A 17,140-nucleotide genomic window follows, 5' to 3' on the forward strand; every position below is an offset into this window, starting at 1 on the left:
CAATCCTCCTGCCTCAAGCCTTCCAAGTAGCTGGGACTACAGGCACACACCACCATGTCTGGCTAATTTTATTTTTTGCAGAGATAGGTTCTTGCAGTGTTGCCCAGGCTGGTCTTGAAATCCTGGGTTCAAGCCATCTTCCTGCCTTGGCCTCCCAGCGTGCTGAGACTACAGGCAAGAGCCACGGTGCCCAGCCTTGCCTATTACATCAACAACAGGGCTCATACAGAGTTTGCAACTGAACAACACTATAAACAGAAAAACAATGCATACTCTTTTTGTCCCACGTGTTAAACACACACACACACACACACACACACACACACACACGAATACTGTTTAAATTCTTTAACAATAGAGCATTTGGGATTTGCATTGAATAAGCATTTGTTTAGATTCTCAAAAAGCCTGTTCTGATACAGAACAAATTAAAGATCAACGAATTTGGGGGGAAAATTGGATAAAATGTCAGTTATCTTGCATTTGTTTGTTTATATATATATATAAAATATAAACATATAATATGTTAATGTATAATATATAAAAATATAAAATATATATAAAATATATATTTGTAGCCTTCAGCAAAACAGAGAACTTGGATGCCAATCTGCTATCTGTGGGATTGAGGGGTGGAAGGGGGAAAGAGAACAGAGAAAATAGAAAAGGCTAGGTGTGGTGGCTCATGGCTATAATCCCAGCACTTTGGGAGGCCGAGGCAGGTGGATCACCTGAGGTCAGGAGTTCAAGAACAGCCTGGTCAACATAGGGAAACCCCATCTCTACTAAAAATACAAAAATTAGCCGGGCATGGTGGTGCGTGCCTGTAGTCCTAGCTACTCGGGAGGCTGAGGCACGAGAATTGCTGGAACCTGGGAGGCAGAGGTTGCAGTGAGCCAAGATCGCACCACTGCATTGCAGCCTGGGCAACAGAGCGAGACTCTGTCTCAAAAAAAAAAAAAGAATAGAAAGAAAGAAAGAAAATAGAAGAAAAGATAAGGTAAAAAATTTTTTTCAACGAATTATTTTTTTCCCTACTGTTTTCATTTTTCCTGTTCCTCTACTAAAAGGGTCATGCATGGATGGATGGATGGATGGATGGACACACACACACACACACACACACACACACACACACACACACACCCCCTCTTGTTAATGGGATGGCTGCAATGGGTCACCTAAATGCTCAGTCAACATAATATTCTAGGGCAGAAAGCACTTTCAAATGGATCATATTTACAGGTAAAATGTATTGCTGCAGAACATAATGAAATTAACAGAGCTTTTCAGGGATGAAAATATAACTCAGATTTCTTTAATAAGAGCTACATTCTAACACAGTGGTAATTTTAAATTATCTAGTAGCCACACTAAAAGAAAGAATAAAAGAACAAGTAAATGATCTCTCAGAGTACTATTTCATTTAACCCAGAATATACTCCAAATACTAACTTAACATGTAATTAATGTATGCTATTATTAATATTTTATATTCCATGTATATTTTACACTTATAGCACTTCTCAATTAGGACTAGTCACATTTCAGGTGCTCAACAGTCACTTGGCTAATGGCTGGCTGGGGGCTACCATACTGGACAGCTCAACTCTAACATGTTTACTAGGCTTACCAAGCAAGTATATCTTCTGGGTAAGGAAACAGGAATGGTGATCACATACCTTTAAAGATTGTGCGCTAAAGTAAAAGTTTACTCCAAAATGGTGACATACTTCAATAATATTTTCACTGATGTTTTTGACTACACATAGCTAAAAATAACTGACTTCCTCTGTTCAGTGACTGGCTGAGAATGGTGGAAATAATAAGACCTGGGTTGAGGCAGCCACAAGTAACTATATGAATTTGTTAACTGGAATTAATGAATACACAGAATTCAGTTCCTCAGTCACATTAGCCACATTGCAAGTGCTCAATAGCCACAGATGTCCAGTGGATACCATACTGGCCAGCACAGATACAGAGCATTTAAATCATCACAGAAAGTTCTACAGGACAGCACTGGATAGACTCTTGGTTACTAATGGCATGGCTAGTCACTAAAAGTCCACTAATATTTGGGACCATGATTAGTCAACTTGAAAATATCTGTCTATATTTACAGACAATAGAAGTCATCACGTGGCTGTTTTGCAAATCTTGCCATTAAAGTGAAAACTATAAAATAAAAATAAGAACATATTTAAGAGAGAGAAGGAAAGAGAAGTTCTTGAACTTTCTACTCCCAAATTTCACAACAAGAAAAAGAGAATCTAGTTTGCTCTTTCTAGGTTTCATGACCTAACCATCTTTTTCCCCCCTCAAAGTTAAAGTCTAGGGAGAACAAAAGGTATTTATGGTTAAAGTAGACACGTTTAGTCAATGAACAGAGGTGGAAGATTCTGAAAGACTTAAGATCCCAGAAGTGGGCCAATCATATTGTTTGCTTCAAAGATTGTTTTTGGCTTACTTAAAAATTTCCACCAAGCACCACTGCCTGCATGGTTTTGAAAAGTCTAGCTGAGAGTCAAAGCCTCACTCTACTCCTCACTGCACTGCATGAAGAAAGTTTGTAACTTGAAGACACCACATGGGGTAAAAGACACCATATTAGTTTTTAAAGCAAACTCTTTTAGGCTTATGATACCAAGTTAAAGACTGAATCAGCAATTTTTTAAATTGCTCATCTATTGTGAGATCCTCTCATTTGATCTGTAATACTCACCGGGCAGGAAGTTCACATATTTGATTATGGCCAATATCCAAAACTTCTAGCTTTCGACTTTCACATACCCACTCAGGCACATTTTCTAAGCGGTTCCTAAATGCAAGAACATAAAAGTAATAGGTTGAATTTGTCCTCAAATGTGGTTCTAAACTCAAATTAATTACAAAGAATAAATAAAACCTCAAATGAAATACCAAAGTATCGAGGGCATAAATCAAAAGAATATGTGGATTCGCTTTTCTCTAGAAGCAAGATGAATTGTGATAGGGAGAAGAAATAAAGAAAAAGTAAGGAAGAGGCAGAGCACAGTGGCTCATGCCTATGGGAGGATCACTTGTGCCCGAGTTCAAGATCAGCCTGGGCAACATGGCGAGACCCCATTTCTACAAAACATAAAAAATTAGTTGCTCATGGTGGCATGCACCTATAGTCCCAGCTACTCAAAAGGGTACAGTGGAAGGACTGCTGGAGTAGAGGATTTCGAGGTTTACAAGTGAGCTATGATCTCATCACTGCACTCCAACCTGGGCGAGAGCGCGAGACCCTATCTTTAGGTTAAATTTTTTAAAAAGAAGGAAGGACATAGTTACATAGTCTGTATCATCTCAAAAGTCTAAAAAAACAGTCTAGCTCCAAATTTACTTTTCTAAAGGGTCTATAGACCTATGCCAAGTTCAGGGAGAATATGTGTTATATTGAACATGAAAACACACAAAGTCAATGGCATATCATAGTTTTATTTTCAAATTTGTATTTTCACCCTTAATATTACAATATTTCCCAACTCCAGCTGTCATCATGTAAACACAGCCATGGATATATGGGAAGGGAGAGAAACAGTTTTAAAATGGTGGCAGTGAAAAGTTCACTGACAGTTAAGACTCAGAATTAATTATTTAAAAACATTTACTTTTGCACTAGATGGTAATTACAGTTACTATAAAAAAGAGAACTAGGCCTGGTGTGGTAGCTCATGCCTGTAATCCTGGCACTTTGAGAGGCTGAGGCCGCAGATCACCAGAGGTCAGGAGTTTGACACAAGCCTGACTAACATGGTGAAACCCTGTCTCTACTAAAAAAATACAAAAATTAGCCGGGTGTGGTGGCACATGCCTATAATCCCAGCTACTCAGGAGGCTGAGGCACAAGAATCGTTTGAACCTGGGAGGTGAAGGTTGCAGTGAGCCAAGATCACACCATTGCACTCCAGACTGGGCAACAAGAGCGAAACTCTGTCTCCAAAAAAAGAGAGAGAGAGAGAGAGAGAGAACTAAACTAATGGTGTCTTTAACTATTAAATGAATTGATCATTACTTAGATAAACTACTCTATTTGAATGTGTCCCTAGTCACACTGGTTAGCTTTTTACTTTCTTTTTAAAATATATAAAATGATCAGGTACAAAGAATTTCAAACAGTCTGTACATTATGACTACAATTCTTTATACACAGATGAGTAATTCTGTGAAAACATGATGCTTGGGATAAGAATTATAAGATATTACACCAAAAGGAAAAATAATTTTAATGTTAGGGTGGTGGAATTATGCACTATTTATGTTAATTTTGCAGTTATGTCTACTCCTCAATTAAAATACAGAAATAGAAGGAATTATTTTCTGCTTAGTGTCTGTATAGGCACATACAGTTCTGGATTTGAAGCCCTGAACATTGACATGCTCATTTTTTTTTAATTGTTAATATCTAAAACATCTCAACAGGATAGGGGATTGAAAGTATTCCTTAGTAAAAACAACCCCAACATATAAAAATTAAAACTTCTGTAAGTGATAAAATAACTCAGAACTTTGTATGGAGGAACCTGACCTAGTAAACACTGTGATAGGTGACAGCATGGGAGGTGGATGAGATAGTGTGTTACAGTGAAGATTCTGGGCATGAGAGTGGCCACAGGAAGATGAATATCATTTAAGAGGCAGAATTCAGAGACGAGCATGACATAAGAGTTTCCAATTCAGTCTCACTTAGGGGTTTCAACGGCTACCATTTGCTGATTACACTGTTTTTAAAAAGTAGTTTAACTCTATGACTAATTCTCGAAAATATATCTGGGCTGGGAATGGTGGCTCATGCCTATAATCCCAGCCCTTTGGGAGGCCAAGGCGGGTGGATCACTTGAGGTCAGGAGTTCCAGGCCAGCCTGGCCAACATGGTGAAACCCCATCTCTACAAAAATACAAGAAAATTAGCCAGGCATGGTGGTGTGTGCCTGTAATCCCAGCTGCTCAGGAGGCTGGAGCAGGAGAACCATTTGAACCCAGGAAGTAGAGGTTGCAGTGAGCCAAGATTGCACCACTGCACTCCAGCCTGGGCAACAGAGCGAGACTCCATCTCAAAAAAAAAAAAGAAAAGAAAAGAAAAGAAAAGAACTGTTCAAGATATTTATATGCACCCATGTACGCAAATCCCATTCCTATACTCTTCCTATAGTGCTCTTATTCAAAATGTGAAAATAACATTTGGGGTTGCTGGGGGGTGGGAGGAGTGGGTGGGGAAAGAAAACTAATTAGGTAATGTCTGATTTAAGTTAAATAAAATTGTCTGATAGGTAGTAGGAAATGCATGAAGCACTACTCAGAGTTTTATGATTTTATAATTATATATTTATAATAAAAATTTAACTGTAATATTTTCCCAATAGCTAAATACTGACACATCTTGCATAATTATGATTGAATATATTATTAAAATAGCTAAGCCTGTGTAATCTCAAGACAAAACGCAAAATTCTGTACAAGACAAACCATACAATAGTTGTGATTAAAAAGCATGCTGACTGTTAATTAACACACCAGAATTTAAGCCCTGAAATGAGTTAACAGTTGTCACCTTGAGTGGGCCACAAACTCCCTATGTTTAGAACATTTTTGTGTATCTCCTTTGGAATTACCTTCAAAATGAGTTGCAATTTTAAAATTCATTGTTAAAAATTTTTAAGTTTACTTGGTATAAATACATACTGTAGACACTGGTCAAGCCTTTGTGCCTTCAAGAAAACGTCCACTATAATATTTGTGGTAACTGCAATAAATATAATACACTGCAGAAGCAAATTACCATAAAAGGTAAAATGGTTAGCATATTCAAAAAGGAGCTAAGAAAACCAAGCAGGTTGTATAGAATTTCTATTTTGATAGGCTTTGTCACTATTTCCTAAGAATTCTTAGTGAAGAGATACATGTCTAAACAAGGGCAGAAAGAAATCAAAAGAAATAAAGCACTTACAAAATTAAATCATCCTAAGACTTGGCAGAGTTTGAAAAAAAATTTTTGAAAATAAAATATAAAATTAAAATTACTTCAGGGAAAGACACAAAAATATGATTCATATAATGAAGAGTTATTAGAGCTTTAAGCCATATAGCCCTCAACTCACTCACCTTTCAAGTCCAAATGTGTTGTTCCAATTGGTGTGCACACTGACACTTTGATGCTCTGGTTTGAACTACAAATGTATTTTAATCAACAAATACATATAATTTTAGAGAATAAAGTAAAAATCATTTATTTTTTAGCATTTACCTTCAAAATATTAAAAAGTACTCGTACATAAGCTCAGACAGAATTGCTAAATAATTTTCTAGTAGACTCTAGAGGGCTCTAAGACTTGACTTCTTACCTTGAAACATCCATGTAGGACAGATAATTTGGAACTGGATAAACATCAAGTTGAACAAGTTCTAGGAAGAAAAAAAAACCCACAAAGACATTACTATCCAAATGACATAGAGACGCTTTTTGTATGTGGAACATCATTACTGTGCTTTATTCTCTATTGTTTGTTTAGTTTAGGAAGTACAATACATCATTTGTTTAACTTTGAAAGTGCAGGAAAGTAAAACAAAACTTTTAATCACAAGATCTTCTTCAGAGATTGAAATACATCATGCATTCTAATTTCCTACCTCTTTGCTATCCATTTACTGTTGCTCTTATTGTTATGCAGGCTGTATTACATCTGAAAGATTAACCACATGAGTACCATCCTTTTAAAACCCAAGGGTCCTTCCATAAAACCAAATAATGCTTCTTATTTTTTGCCCTCATCACCTTACTGAAACAGCACTCCAGTGGGTCACAAATGACTTATTTTACTTAAATCTGAAACACTTCCTCAACACTTTATGAAATATGACACCACTGTCCCCTGTAACTGTGTTTCTTGGACAGAGTAGTTTGTAAAATGTCCTTCTGCTTCTCTAAACAATTACCAAGTAATTCACAGGTGCAGCTCCTATCTGGTTGCCCAGTCTGGCTCCAGCTAAGTGTGAGGGGCTTGTAAGTGGACCTTTGGTACTAGCAGTCTCCTCTCTTCCAGTTACCTTACTTCTGTGGTTTCAGGTATCACCTCTGAGCAGGTAAGTCTCAAATCAACGTATGTAATCTTGACTACAAGTTCCCATTAACCCACATGAAGCCCATCACAATAACCTGGATTAGTGGAGTAGTGGATTACCCTCAAACCTTCTCCTATAAATGCATTCTGAACACACTATTTTCACATTAACCACCTTAAAGCATCACTTTCATCATGTCTCCTCCACTTCAGAGTCTCTACTGGTTCTCTATCGCTTACTATGCTAAGGCCAATGCTTGACCATCTGACAAAAGCATGCATCCCCTAATTACTTCTATGGGTTCAGAATTCCCTATCTTCTCCCAACTGCTGAACAAGCCACATTCAGATTCTTTCTTCCTACTTCATTCCCACTGGTTATCTAAATCCTATAACCCTTCAGTGCTTAGCCAAACTGATTACACTATAAAATATACCTATTTGAGGCTTGGCTTGTTTTTCTGAGATAACAGTAATCACATTTGAAAAATCCTTCATCTTTCAGAGCTCATGAGCTGTGCTATGCATAAAACAAGTGCATGATAAACATATATTCAACTTGCAGTAGTGAACACTTGTTTTCATTTAGTTTACTGACTGTAGGGAATGGAAACCTTCATCTTAGCAAACATACGCCCATATTACTTTTTCTTTTTTGGAACTGCCCTGATTTTCAGATTCTTAGAAAGAAATATTATTAAATGATTAAGACTCTTGTTTTATGGTGTCCTTGTGGGTATATCATTCTGGTTTATCTTTTTTTAATTATCTTTTTTTTTTTTTTTTTTTTTTTGAGACAGGGTCTCGCTCTGTCAACTAGGCTGGAGTGCAGTAGTGTGATCTCAGACCACTGCGGCCTCCACCTCCTGGGCTCCAGCAATCCTCCTGCCTCAGCTTCCTATTCCCAAGTAGCTGGGACTACAGGCATGCACCACCACGCCCAGCTAACATTCTGGTTTATATTAAGGTGAGTTCTTTGTTAGTCAAACATGAAACTGGAGATCCTGAATGGAGTCAAAATAAAATTTCCTTTCATTCTCCAGTATTAAATAAAGGTTCCAGATTTAGTAATAAAGTAGTAAAGATCTCTAGATCTTAGTAATATAGCCCAAGAAATAGTTCACTTTTCTCTTTTCCTTTAAGCAGAAAAATCAAATCAAAAGTGGGAGTAACTTATCCAACTCACAATACGAGAAAAAAATTAGGGACAATAAAATTTTCCTTTTTGATTCCTTTGAACAGTAAGTCAGCATTTTTCTTTTGTGACTTTTATTTTAGCAAAATTTGAGCTATTTTACTAACTACTTGAGCAAAGAACAATCAGAGGCAGAAATAATGATGCTGGGTAAATTCCTGGAACCAAAAGAGCAACTTTGGGCCGGGCGCGGTGGCTCAAGCCTGTAATCCCAGCACTTTGGGAGGCCGAGGCGGGCGGATCATGAGGTCAGGAGATAGAGACCATCCTGGCTAACACGGTGAAACCCCGTCTCTACTAAGAATACAAAAAATTAGCCGCGCGCATTGGCGGGCGCCTGTAGTCCCAGCTACTTGGGAGGCTGAGGCAGGAGAATGGCGTGAACCCAGGAGGTGGAGGTTGCGGTGAGCCGAGATCGCGCCACTGCACTCCAGCCTGGGGGACAGAGAAAGACTCCGTCTCAAAAAAAAAAAAAAAAAAAAAAGAGCAACTTTGATGTGGCCTATGATACATACCATTAGAAGAGGCATAGAGTGCTTTTAGGAAATAGCCACAGATGTCTAATGTGACCAGTTGATTCCTTTCACAGTGTAAAACTTCAATGTTGTTGAAAATCATGGCATCTAGATCACCAAGCTTATTGTCTCGTAAGTCAAGCTGAGTAACATGCTGTAGAAAGTCCACTTCATCTGCTATCACCTTCCTAATTACGTTCAACCTTGAGGACAAAGGACATAAATAGAGATTATAATTAACTGCAATGCTATAAGTAAATGGGCACACCCTAATATGAGAAATAGCGAGAAAGAACTCAATTCTCTCTGTAATATAGTTCTCCATGATTTTTGGAATCTCAGCATCCGGCCTTCCTTAACTAGCCAGAGTATCTATTTTTAGCTACAATTCCAGGAGGTTTTAACTTTCACAATATATTCTGAAACACAAGTGATACCACTACAGCTGGGAGAGGAATAAGCACATTGACTTTACCTTAATTCACTTCAAGAGGGAAAAAAATTCCACTTAAGCATTGACTTCCAAAGAACTGGGAACTGACATCCAAGGAACTGTGAAACTATCTACACCATACCGAAAAGAACATAAGAAACAAAACTCAGAACAACTGTTACGCACATCACAACTACAATGAATATTTAATGAAGGAGAGAGGATGCATGAACAGGCGGATGGGTAGCATGGAATTAAAGGGTGAGGCGGAAAAACAGTAATGGATGGAAGTCACATAACAAATAAGAGTTGCACACTGAATGGGAGCACCAGAGATGGGAATGCAAGCACATGACTCCCAATTGCTCAGGACCAGGATGAACCACCAAAACTATCTCTGTCTATAAAATACTGCTTGATAGAGTGAAGTGCAGAAAATACTGAAATCTGGCATCTAGGATCCATTGAGAAATCTTAGAATGCTGGACAAAAATGGGAACCAACACCTCTGTGATGAAGCAAGGCACAGGAGAAAACTGGCAGAATCTCTAGCCATAAGAACTAGTGAGCTAACTGACTGAAGTTGCTGTGGATGAACTATCAGAAAATAAGTAGTAATGGGGACTAGGAAGCAAAATAACAAAGACATATTTAGCTTCAAAAGGGAGAAAAATAGATGGAAATGTCAATTTCCAGTCTGTTAGGCTATGTCTAACTCCTTTAAAAACAAACAACAAAAACCATCTACTTTCCATTACAAAGCCAGTAAAGTGCTGAGATGATGCACTTGTTTAGAAGAGTATTAATATAGGATGGGTGCAGTGGCTCACGCCTGTAATCCCAGGACTTTGGGAGGCCAAGGTGGGCGGTTCATGATGTCAGGAGTTTGAGACCAGCCTGGCCAGCATGGTGAAACCCCGTCTCTACTAAAAAAAAAATACAAAAACTTAGCTGGGCATGGTGGTACACGCCTGTAATCCCAACTACTCAGGAAGCTGAGGCAGGAGAATTGCTTAAACCCAGGAGGCGGAGGTTGTGGTGAGCCAAGATCACGCCATTGCACTGTAGCCTGGGCGACAGAGCAAGACTCTGTCTCAAAAAAAAAAAAAAAAGAAAAAGAAAAAAGGAGTATTAATATAAGTCTAGAGTACAGGAAAAAGCTAGTTTCTCTGTAGTGAATTTCTGTCCTTTAAAAAAATAAAATAAACTTAAGGAAAATGAATTAAGAATAATATCCTAAAGCCACTGAAACACAAGGATGAGTTCCAGCAAAGAGCTGGGATTTGTCAACACACAAGCACAGCATATGGCCTTTTCCAATGGCTCTAAGAGGATGTTTTTTTGGCTCCTTCTCTTTTTTTATTCCAGGCTGTAAGATTTAAAAACTGGCCTTGACCCAGCAATCTGCCTATTTCCAAATGCTCACTAGATTACTAGAATGTGTAAACAGAATAAAAAAGAAAAAACATCTCATCTTGAGTACAACAGACTGCAGGAACGGAACAAATGTCCCATCTTCTTCCCAATCTACACTTCGAATAACCTTCATAATGGCTTTATCATCTTCACTTGAAAGACCGACACACAATTTCATTGAATACAATGAAATTGTATTAATACTAAAATAATAAGCGTTGATTTAATAACGAGACAAAAAAATCTGTAACAAAAGCAAAGTTAATGTAACGAAAAAGAAAGTTAACATTTGGCTTAAGTTGTTAACTCTCACCATGACTGAAATACCAAGTTTTCAGGTTCACTCAGTAATTCAGCTACTTAGGATAAACCGTTTTATTATTTGTTTATTTGACAGATAAAACTGTACATATTTATTGTGTACAGCATGACTTTTGAAATATATGTATACTGTGAAATGACTAATTCTAGTTAGTTCACGTGCACTACCTCACATAGTTATTACTTTTGTGGTGAAAATACTTTACATCCACTCTCCTAGCATTGTTCAAGAATACAATATATTATGGCAGGGTGTGGTAGCTCAAACTCTGTAATCCTACCACTTTGGGAGGCTGAAGTAGAAGGTTCATTTGAGACCAGACTGGGCAAGAGAGCAAGACCCCATCTCTACAAAAAATAAAAAATTAGCCAGCCATGGTGGCACATGCCTATACTCCCAGCTATTTGAGAGGCTGAGGCAGGAAGATCACTCAAACCCAGGAGTTTGAGGCTGCAGCGAACTGTGATTGCACCACTGCATTCCAGCTTGGGTAACAAAGTGAGACCCTGTCTCAAAAAAAAAAAAAAAAGAAAAGAAAAAAACAAGAATACAAACAAATACAATATATTGTTGACCACAGTCACCATGATGTAACTAGGACAAACTTTTTATTTATTTATTTATTTATTATTTTAAGGCAAAGTCTCGCTCTGTCACCCAGGCTGGAGTGCAGTGGCACGATCTTGGCCCACTGCAACCTCCACCTCCCGGGTTCAAACAAGTTTCCTGCCTTAGCCTCCCGAGTAGTTGGGACTACAGGCACATGCCACCACGGCCAGCTAATTTTTGCATTTTTAGCAGAGGCGGGGTTTTGCCATGTTGGCCAGGTGGTCTTGAACTCTTGACCTCAGGTGATCCACCCGCCTCGGCCTCCCAAAGTGCTGAGATTACAGGCAGGAGCCACTGCACCTGGCCCAGACAAACTTTTTAAGAGGCAAAATATGATGAAAATTCCCTTCTGGCCAGGCGTGGTGACTCATGTCTGTAATTCTCAGCACTTGGGGAGGCTGAGGCAGGAGAACAGCTTGAGCCCAGGAGTTTGAGCCAGCCTAGGCAACAAACTGAGGCCCCAACTCTCCAAAAAATTTAAAAATTAGCCAAGTGTGGTAGTGTGTACTTGTCATCCCAGCTACACAGGAGGCTGAGGTAGGGGGATCACTTAAGTCCAGGAGATCAAGGCTCTAATGAGCTGCGCTTGTGCCACTGCACTCCAGCCTGTGAAGGGCTATGGTGATGGTGACAATGATGATGACCTATGGCTTTGTTGCAGTAAGAGATGGATAAAACAAGGTGTTTTTCAACAGATTTTCCAATTAAGTAAGGAGAGTCAAATATGTTTTATAAAATACAGGAACTACAGGTATGTGATAAGTGCCATGAATGATGTATAAAATGTAAAGAATAGTTTTTTTAAAAAGAGGCTATGGAAAAGGAAGCAACTCATCTGATTCCCAAGAGTAGGCAGAATGGAACAGGTGTACATGGGAGAAGAAAAGCAGGTGTGAGGAAGCAATGGAACAGCCTCTGCATCAAACAAGAGCACAGGGCAAGTTTTGTGCCTGCCTGAATAGCTTCTACAGGAGTGCAGGGGATGCGAGGGTCTGTGCTACAAAGGTGGGTGAGGCAATTAACCAGGGACTGAACCTACTAAGGACTGGGGTTGAAGGATAAATAAAAACAGTGCTTAAATTATCTATGGTGAAGGAGACCTATTTTCTAAAGTTGTAATTCACGACAGACTAATGTATAGTACACAACCCATACACAGCTCACATCACAGGCAACTCACTGTGCAAGTTTGACAACATCTAAATTAGTTGAGGCCAGGCGCGGTGGCTCATGGCTGTAATCCCAGCACTTTGGGAGGCCGAAGCAGGTGGATCACTTGAGGTCGAGACCAGCCTGGCCAACATGGTGAAACCCTGTCTCTACTAAAAACACAAAAAATTAGCCGGTCATGGTGATGGGCGCCTGTAATCCCAGCTACTTGGGAGGCTGAGGCAGGAAAATCGCTTAAATCTGGGAAGCGGAGGTTGCAGTGAGCCGAGATCACACCACTGCACTCCAGTCTGGGCAACAAGAAATTCCGTCTCAAAAAATAATAATAATAAATAAAATAAAATAAACTAGTTGATTCCCTGTACAACAAGAATCAACTCGTAATGCAGCTGGATATTGTGGCAATGTCAAATCATTATATGTTACTAAAATATTAGTCTCAACTTCTGTACACACCTCATTGTGGAAAAGTAGCAAATAGTTAACTTGCCACCACAGGTTGGAGGCCCACACATGAGCAGCTCAGAGATAGAGCCTCATCCTCAAGGGACTCACATACCAGTGGGCTGAAACCAAATATGAGGGCTTGAATACCTTGAACTAGAGAACCGCAGGCTCTGAGCAAAATTGTGCTTGCTTGGGAGGCTGCACAATGGAAGCAAATGGCTCAGCTAGAAGACAGCAGTCACAGTGAGAAGAAAAGGAAGGGATGAAAGAGAGAAACTCATGTAAAAGAAGAGCTGACAGAATCAGCCAAGAGTTGTGTGTCTGGAAAACCAATGAGATGGTGTTGCTATCAGCAAAAAAAGAAATCCATGAGAAAGAACTGGTTGAGTAAGAAAGACAATGAACTCTGTTTTACGTGTATTTGGTTAAATGTGTCAATAGGGAAAACCAAGAAGTTACCCAGCTGGCAGCTTAAGTGGAACTGGTCTCAAGAAGTCAAAGAAGGAATAGGGAAAGACTGGGGAATGATTAACATCAAGATGAAAGGTGAAAATGAAGCCTGAGAGTATATGCAACCACCAAGGCAGAAAACACGGATAGAAAGAGAAGTGACCAAGAAGTAACAGCCACACTTTGTACAAAGAGGAGAAAGAGGAGAGGGGAGGAGGAATTATTAATGACGCCACAGAAGAAATAATATCAAACTCAAAGAACATCAATGCAAAGAAAAAAATAATCAATCTGATGTACCACTTCCATTTAAAGGGAAAAAAACTGAATAAAAGTAGCCCTTTACTTAGAGAAACTAAGCAAGACTCTCCTTAAATTACTCCACTAGCTTTGATTTTAAGTATTAAGGCAGAATTAGGCTGGGTGTGGTGGCTCATGTCTGTAATCCCGGCACTTTGAGAGGTCGAGGCAGGTGGATCACTTGAGGTCAGGAGTTCAAGACCAGTCTGGCCAACATGGTGAAACCCTGTCTTTACTAAAAATACAAAAACTAGCCAGGTGTGGTGGCAGGCACCTGTAATCCCAGCTACTCAGGAGGTTGAGGGAGGAGAATCTCTTGAACCCGGGAGGTGGAGGTTGCAGTGAGCTGAGATCATGCCACTGCACTCCAGCCTGGGCGACAAAGAGATACTCTATCTCTGAAAACAGAAGCAAAAATAAAAACAATAAACAACAAATAAAGTATTAAGGCAGAATTAGAACAAACCTGATCTGATTTTTCCCTCCTCAGCTCAGGGGCCAGGAAGGAAGCAGTTACTCATGGTCACGCAACATTTACAGAGTGTCTAATGTCTATTCTGGTATTTAAATATCCTGCAGGTGATGTCATCTAAAAACTCAAGTTAGAACTATGAATCTGAAGAATTTATAAAGCTCTCACTAAGATTTATTACTTCTAGACATTTTAGATTGATCTTATGTGTAAGCTAATTCAGATCAAGAAAAATGATGTCTCCCTACATGTACCAGGTAACTCAGAAATCATCTCATTCTTGTTACCTGAGGTCAGCGCAAGCCATTGTCCTTGGCTCTAATGAAGTTCTACCACTGGTGGATGAATAAAATAGGGCTTAAATTCTGGAATATGAGGGTTTTCTAAATACAAGGAACTCAGAGGCAAATAATGTTAACAATTTAGAAAGCAAGTTAACAAAGTGTTTAGAGTTCCTTATCTTGTCACATTCCAAGAAATTCTCAAAAATCAGATAAATTATAACCACTTTTACCTCCAAATTCAGAATTTTATATCTGCAAATTGCTAATACTTCCCTAGGAGAGACAGGTCTGATTCCTTTATTCCGAGGAAAGGTGAAGCCAAGCAATTCTTTACGGGATGGGAATGTATAGGTTTCCTAGGCTTAACCATATGAATGGAGAAGAAAGGGAAGCAAAAGGTGATGCTCCTCTACACTGACGAAACTGAATATGCCTGAGTACTTGGGAGGCTGAGGCAGGAAGATCACCTGAGCCCAGGAGTTTGAGGCTGCAGTGAGCTCTGAGCACATCATTACACTCCAGGCCAGGCAAGAGAGCAAGGCCCTATCTCTTTAAAAACAAACAAACAAACAAACAAAAAACAGGACGGGCACGGTGGCTCATGCCTGTAATCCCAGCACTTTGGAAGGCTGAGGTGGGCGGATCACGAGGTCAGGAGATCGAGACCATCCTGGCTAACATGGTGAAACCCCATCTCTACTAAAAATACAAAAAAAATTAGCCAGGCATGGCGGTGGGTGCCTGTAGTCCCAGCTACTTGGGAGGTTGAGGCAGGAGAATGGCGTGAACCTGCGAGGCAGAGCTTGCAGTAAGCCGAGATCAGGCCACCACACTCTAGCCTGGGCAACAGAGTGAGACTTCGACTCAAAAAAAAAAAAAAAAAAACAAAACAAAAAAAACAAGAACAACAAAAAAACAAAAACCAACAACAACAAAAAACAAAACAAAAAAACAGCTCTCTCACTCAACTGGGTTCCAATTTGCAAAACAAAGACCTTCAAGACATGCATCAGTGAGAAAGTTTCCAGTAATAGCAAACCCTACTACTAATCATAATTCTTCCCTCTAGTCAGAAATAGAAAAACAGGCCCACATTCAACTACCCAGCCTGTTTGCCTTGGGTAATAACCTACTTCCCACCCCTGCAATATACGCCAACCACTCAAATGAGATCTATTTCTCAAAAATGGTTACCTTAGATCCACATGTTTAATGTGAGGCATTTTTCTTAAAGCCTGTAGCCTAAGGGTCTCCATACAGTTTCCGGACATACAAAGTTTATCCACAGCAGTCAATTTCTCCAATACTTCAGGAATGTCAGTAAATTCATTGAAAGAAAGACCCAGATAACTAAGCTGCTTCATGTTCTCCAACTCAGCAGGAAGGGATTGGAGAAAGTTTCCATCCAACAAAAATGTCTGTAAGCTATTAGAGAAAACATAAGAATTACAAAGAGAATGTATAAATTTTACATCTTTATTATCAACATACAAGTTCCATAAGTGTAGATCGTGTTACCAGAAAATGTATTACTCTTCGCAAAATGCCTAAGGGCAGGGCCTGAGGCAATAATGGACCAAAGAGAAATAATCTGAGATAAGCATCCTAATCTTTTATTGAAAACAAAAATTATGACTAGTTTTCCCAATTTGAATAGGCTTAAATGGGAGCAACGTGAGCTAACTGTGATATGAATTGATTCAGATATCCTTTGGGCTTTCCTTGTTATTTCTTAAAATTAATTTCTAAGTCTTAGAATTCAATATAACTCAGAAAAATGAGAACATAACCCACATTCTATGTTTAGACATACTCATCTGTAGGGATCTTCAGTTCTAAACAAGAATATTTAATTTTTTTTTTACAAGACCGTAAGGAGTACAAATCCAACACATGAACTCCATACGGACTACACAGTCCCTGATCTCTTGATTTGGGGCCAAGACTTACATGACCAACATAACAAGTTAACTAATCTCATGTGCCACACCCCCAGTGCAGCTTCCCTGGGGCTTCCGGATATACCCGCCAGTGGGGTTTGAAGTACACACTTGTGCATCACTCCAACGGCTGCCGGGACTGATCGCAGGGCATTGCAGGACACGTTCAGCTCTGCCAGGGTTGGAATACTGCAGACTGCTAGTGGGAAGTCCCCTAAATGATTATTGGAAAGGTTAAGACTCTTCAACTTGGTGAACCTATTACAGTAAAGCAAAACAAAAGGGAAAAAAGAGACAAATGTCATTAACATCATAATTTTAGCATAGCCTAAGAGATAATCTAGCCCAACTCCCAAATTCAACTGAAGAGGAAATGGGGGCCCCAGAGAGGTTAAGGAGCAGCAGCACTGGAATGCACATCTGCTGACTCTAAGGCCAGTGTTTTACCTAAAATGTAAACATTCTATCTAAAAACAAACTTTTCCCTCTAAAATAAGGTTGA

General features: G+C 39.3%; 1 protein-coding gene across 1 annotated transcript in view; it reads right to left on the reverse strand.

Annotated features, from left to right (window-relative positions):
- Window positions 1-17,140, reverse strand: part of PHLPP1 (PH domain and leucine rich repeat protein phosphatase 1) — a 261,580-nt gene that overhangs the window by 63,100 nt on the left and 181,340 nt on the right. Inside the window, 5 exon segments of the mRNA XM_032152107.2 lie at window positions 2,726-2,821; window positions 6,369-6,429; window positions 8,796-8,998; window positions 15,893-16,123; window positions 16,750-16,896. Coding sequence (XP_032007998.1) covers window positions 2,726-2,821; window positions 6,369-6,429; window positions 8,796-8,998; window positions 15,893-16,123; window positions 16,750-16,896 — 738 coding nt within the window.

This window comes from Hylobates moloch, unplaced genomic scaffold (genome assembly GCF_009828535.3).
Source record: "Hylobates moloch isolate HMO894 unplaced genomic scaffold, HMol_V3 SCAFFOLD_5, whole genome shotgun sequence".
NCBI classification, from domain to species: Eukaryota; Metazoa; Chordata; class Mammalia; order Primates; family Hylobatidae; genus Hylobates; species Hylobates moloch.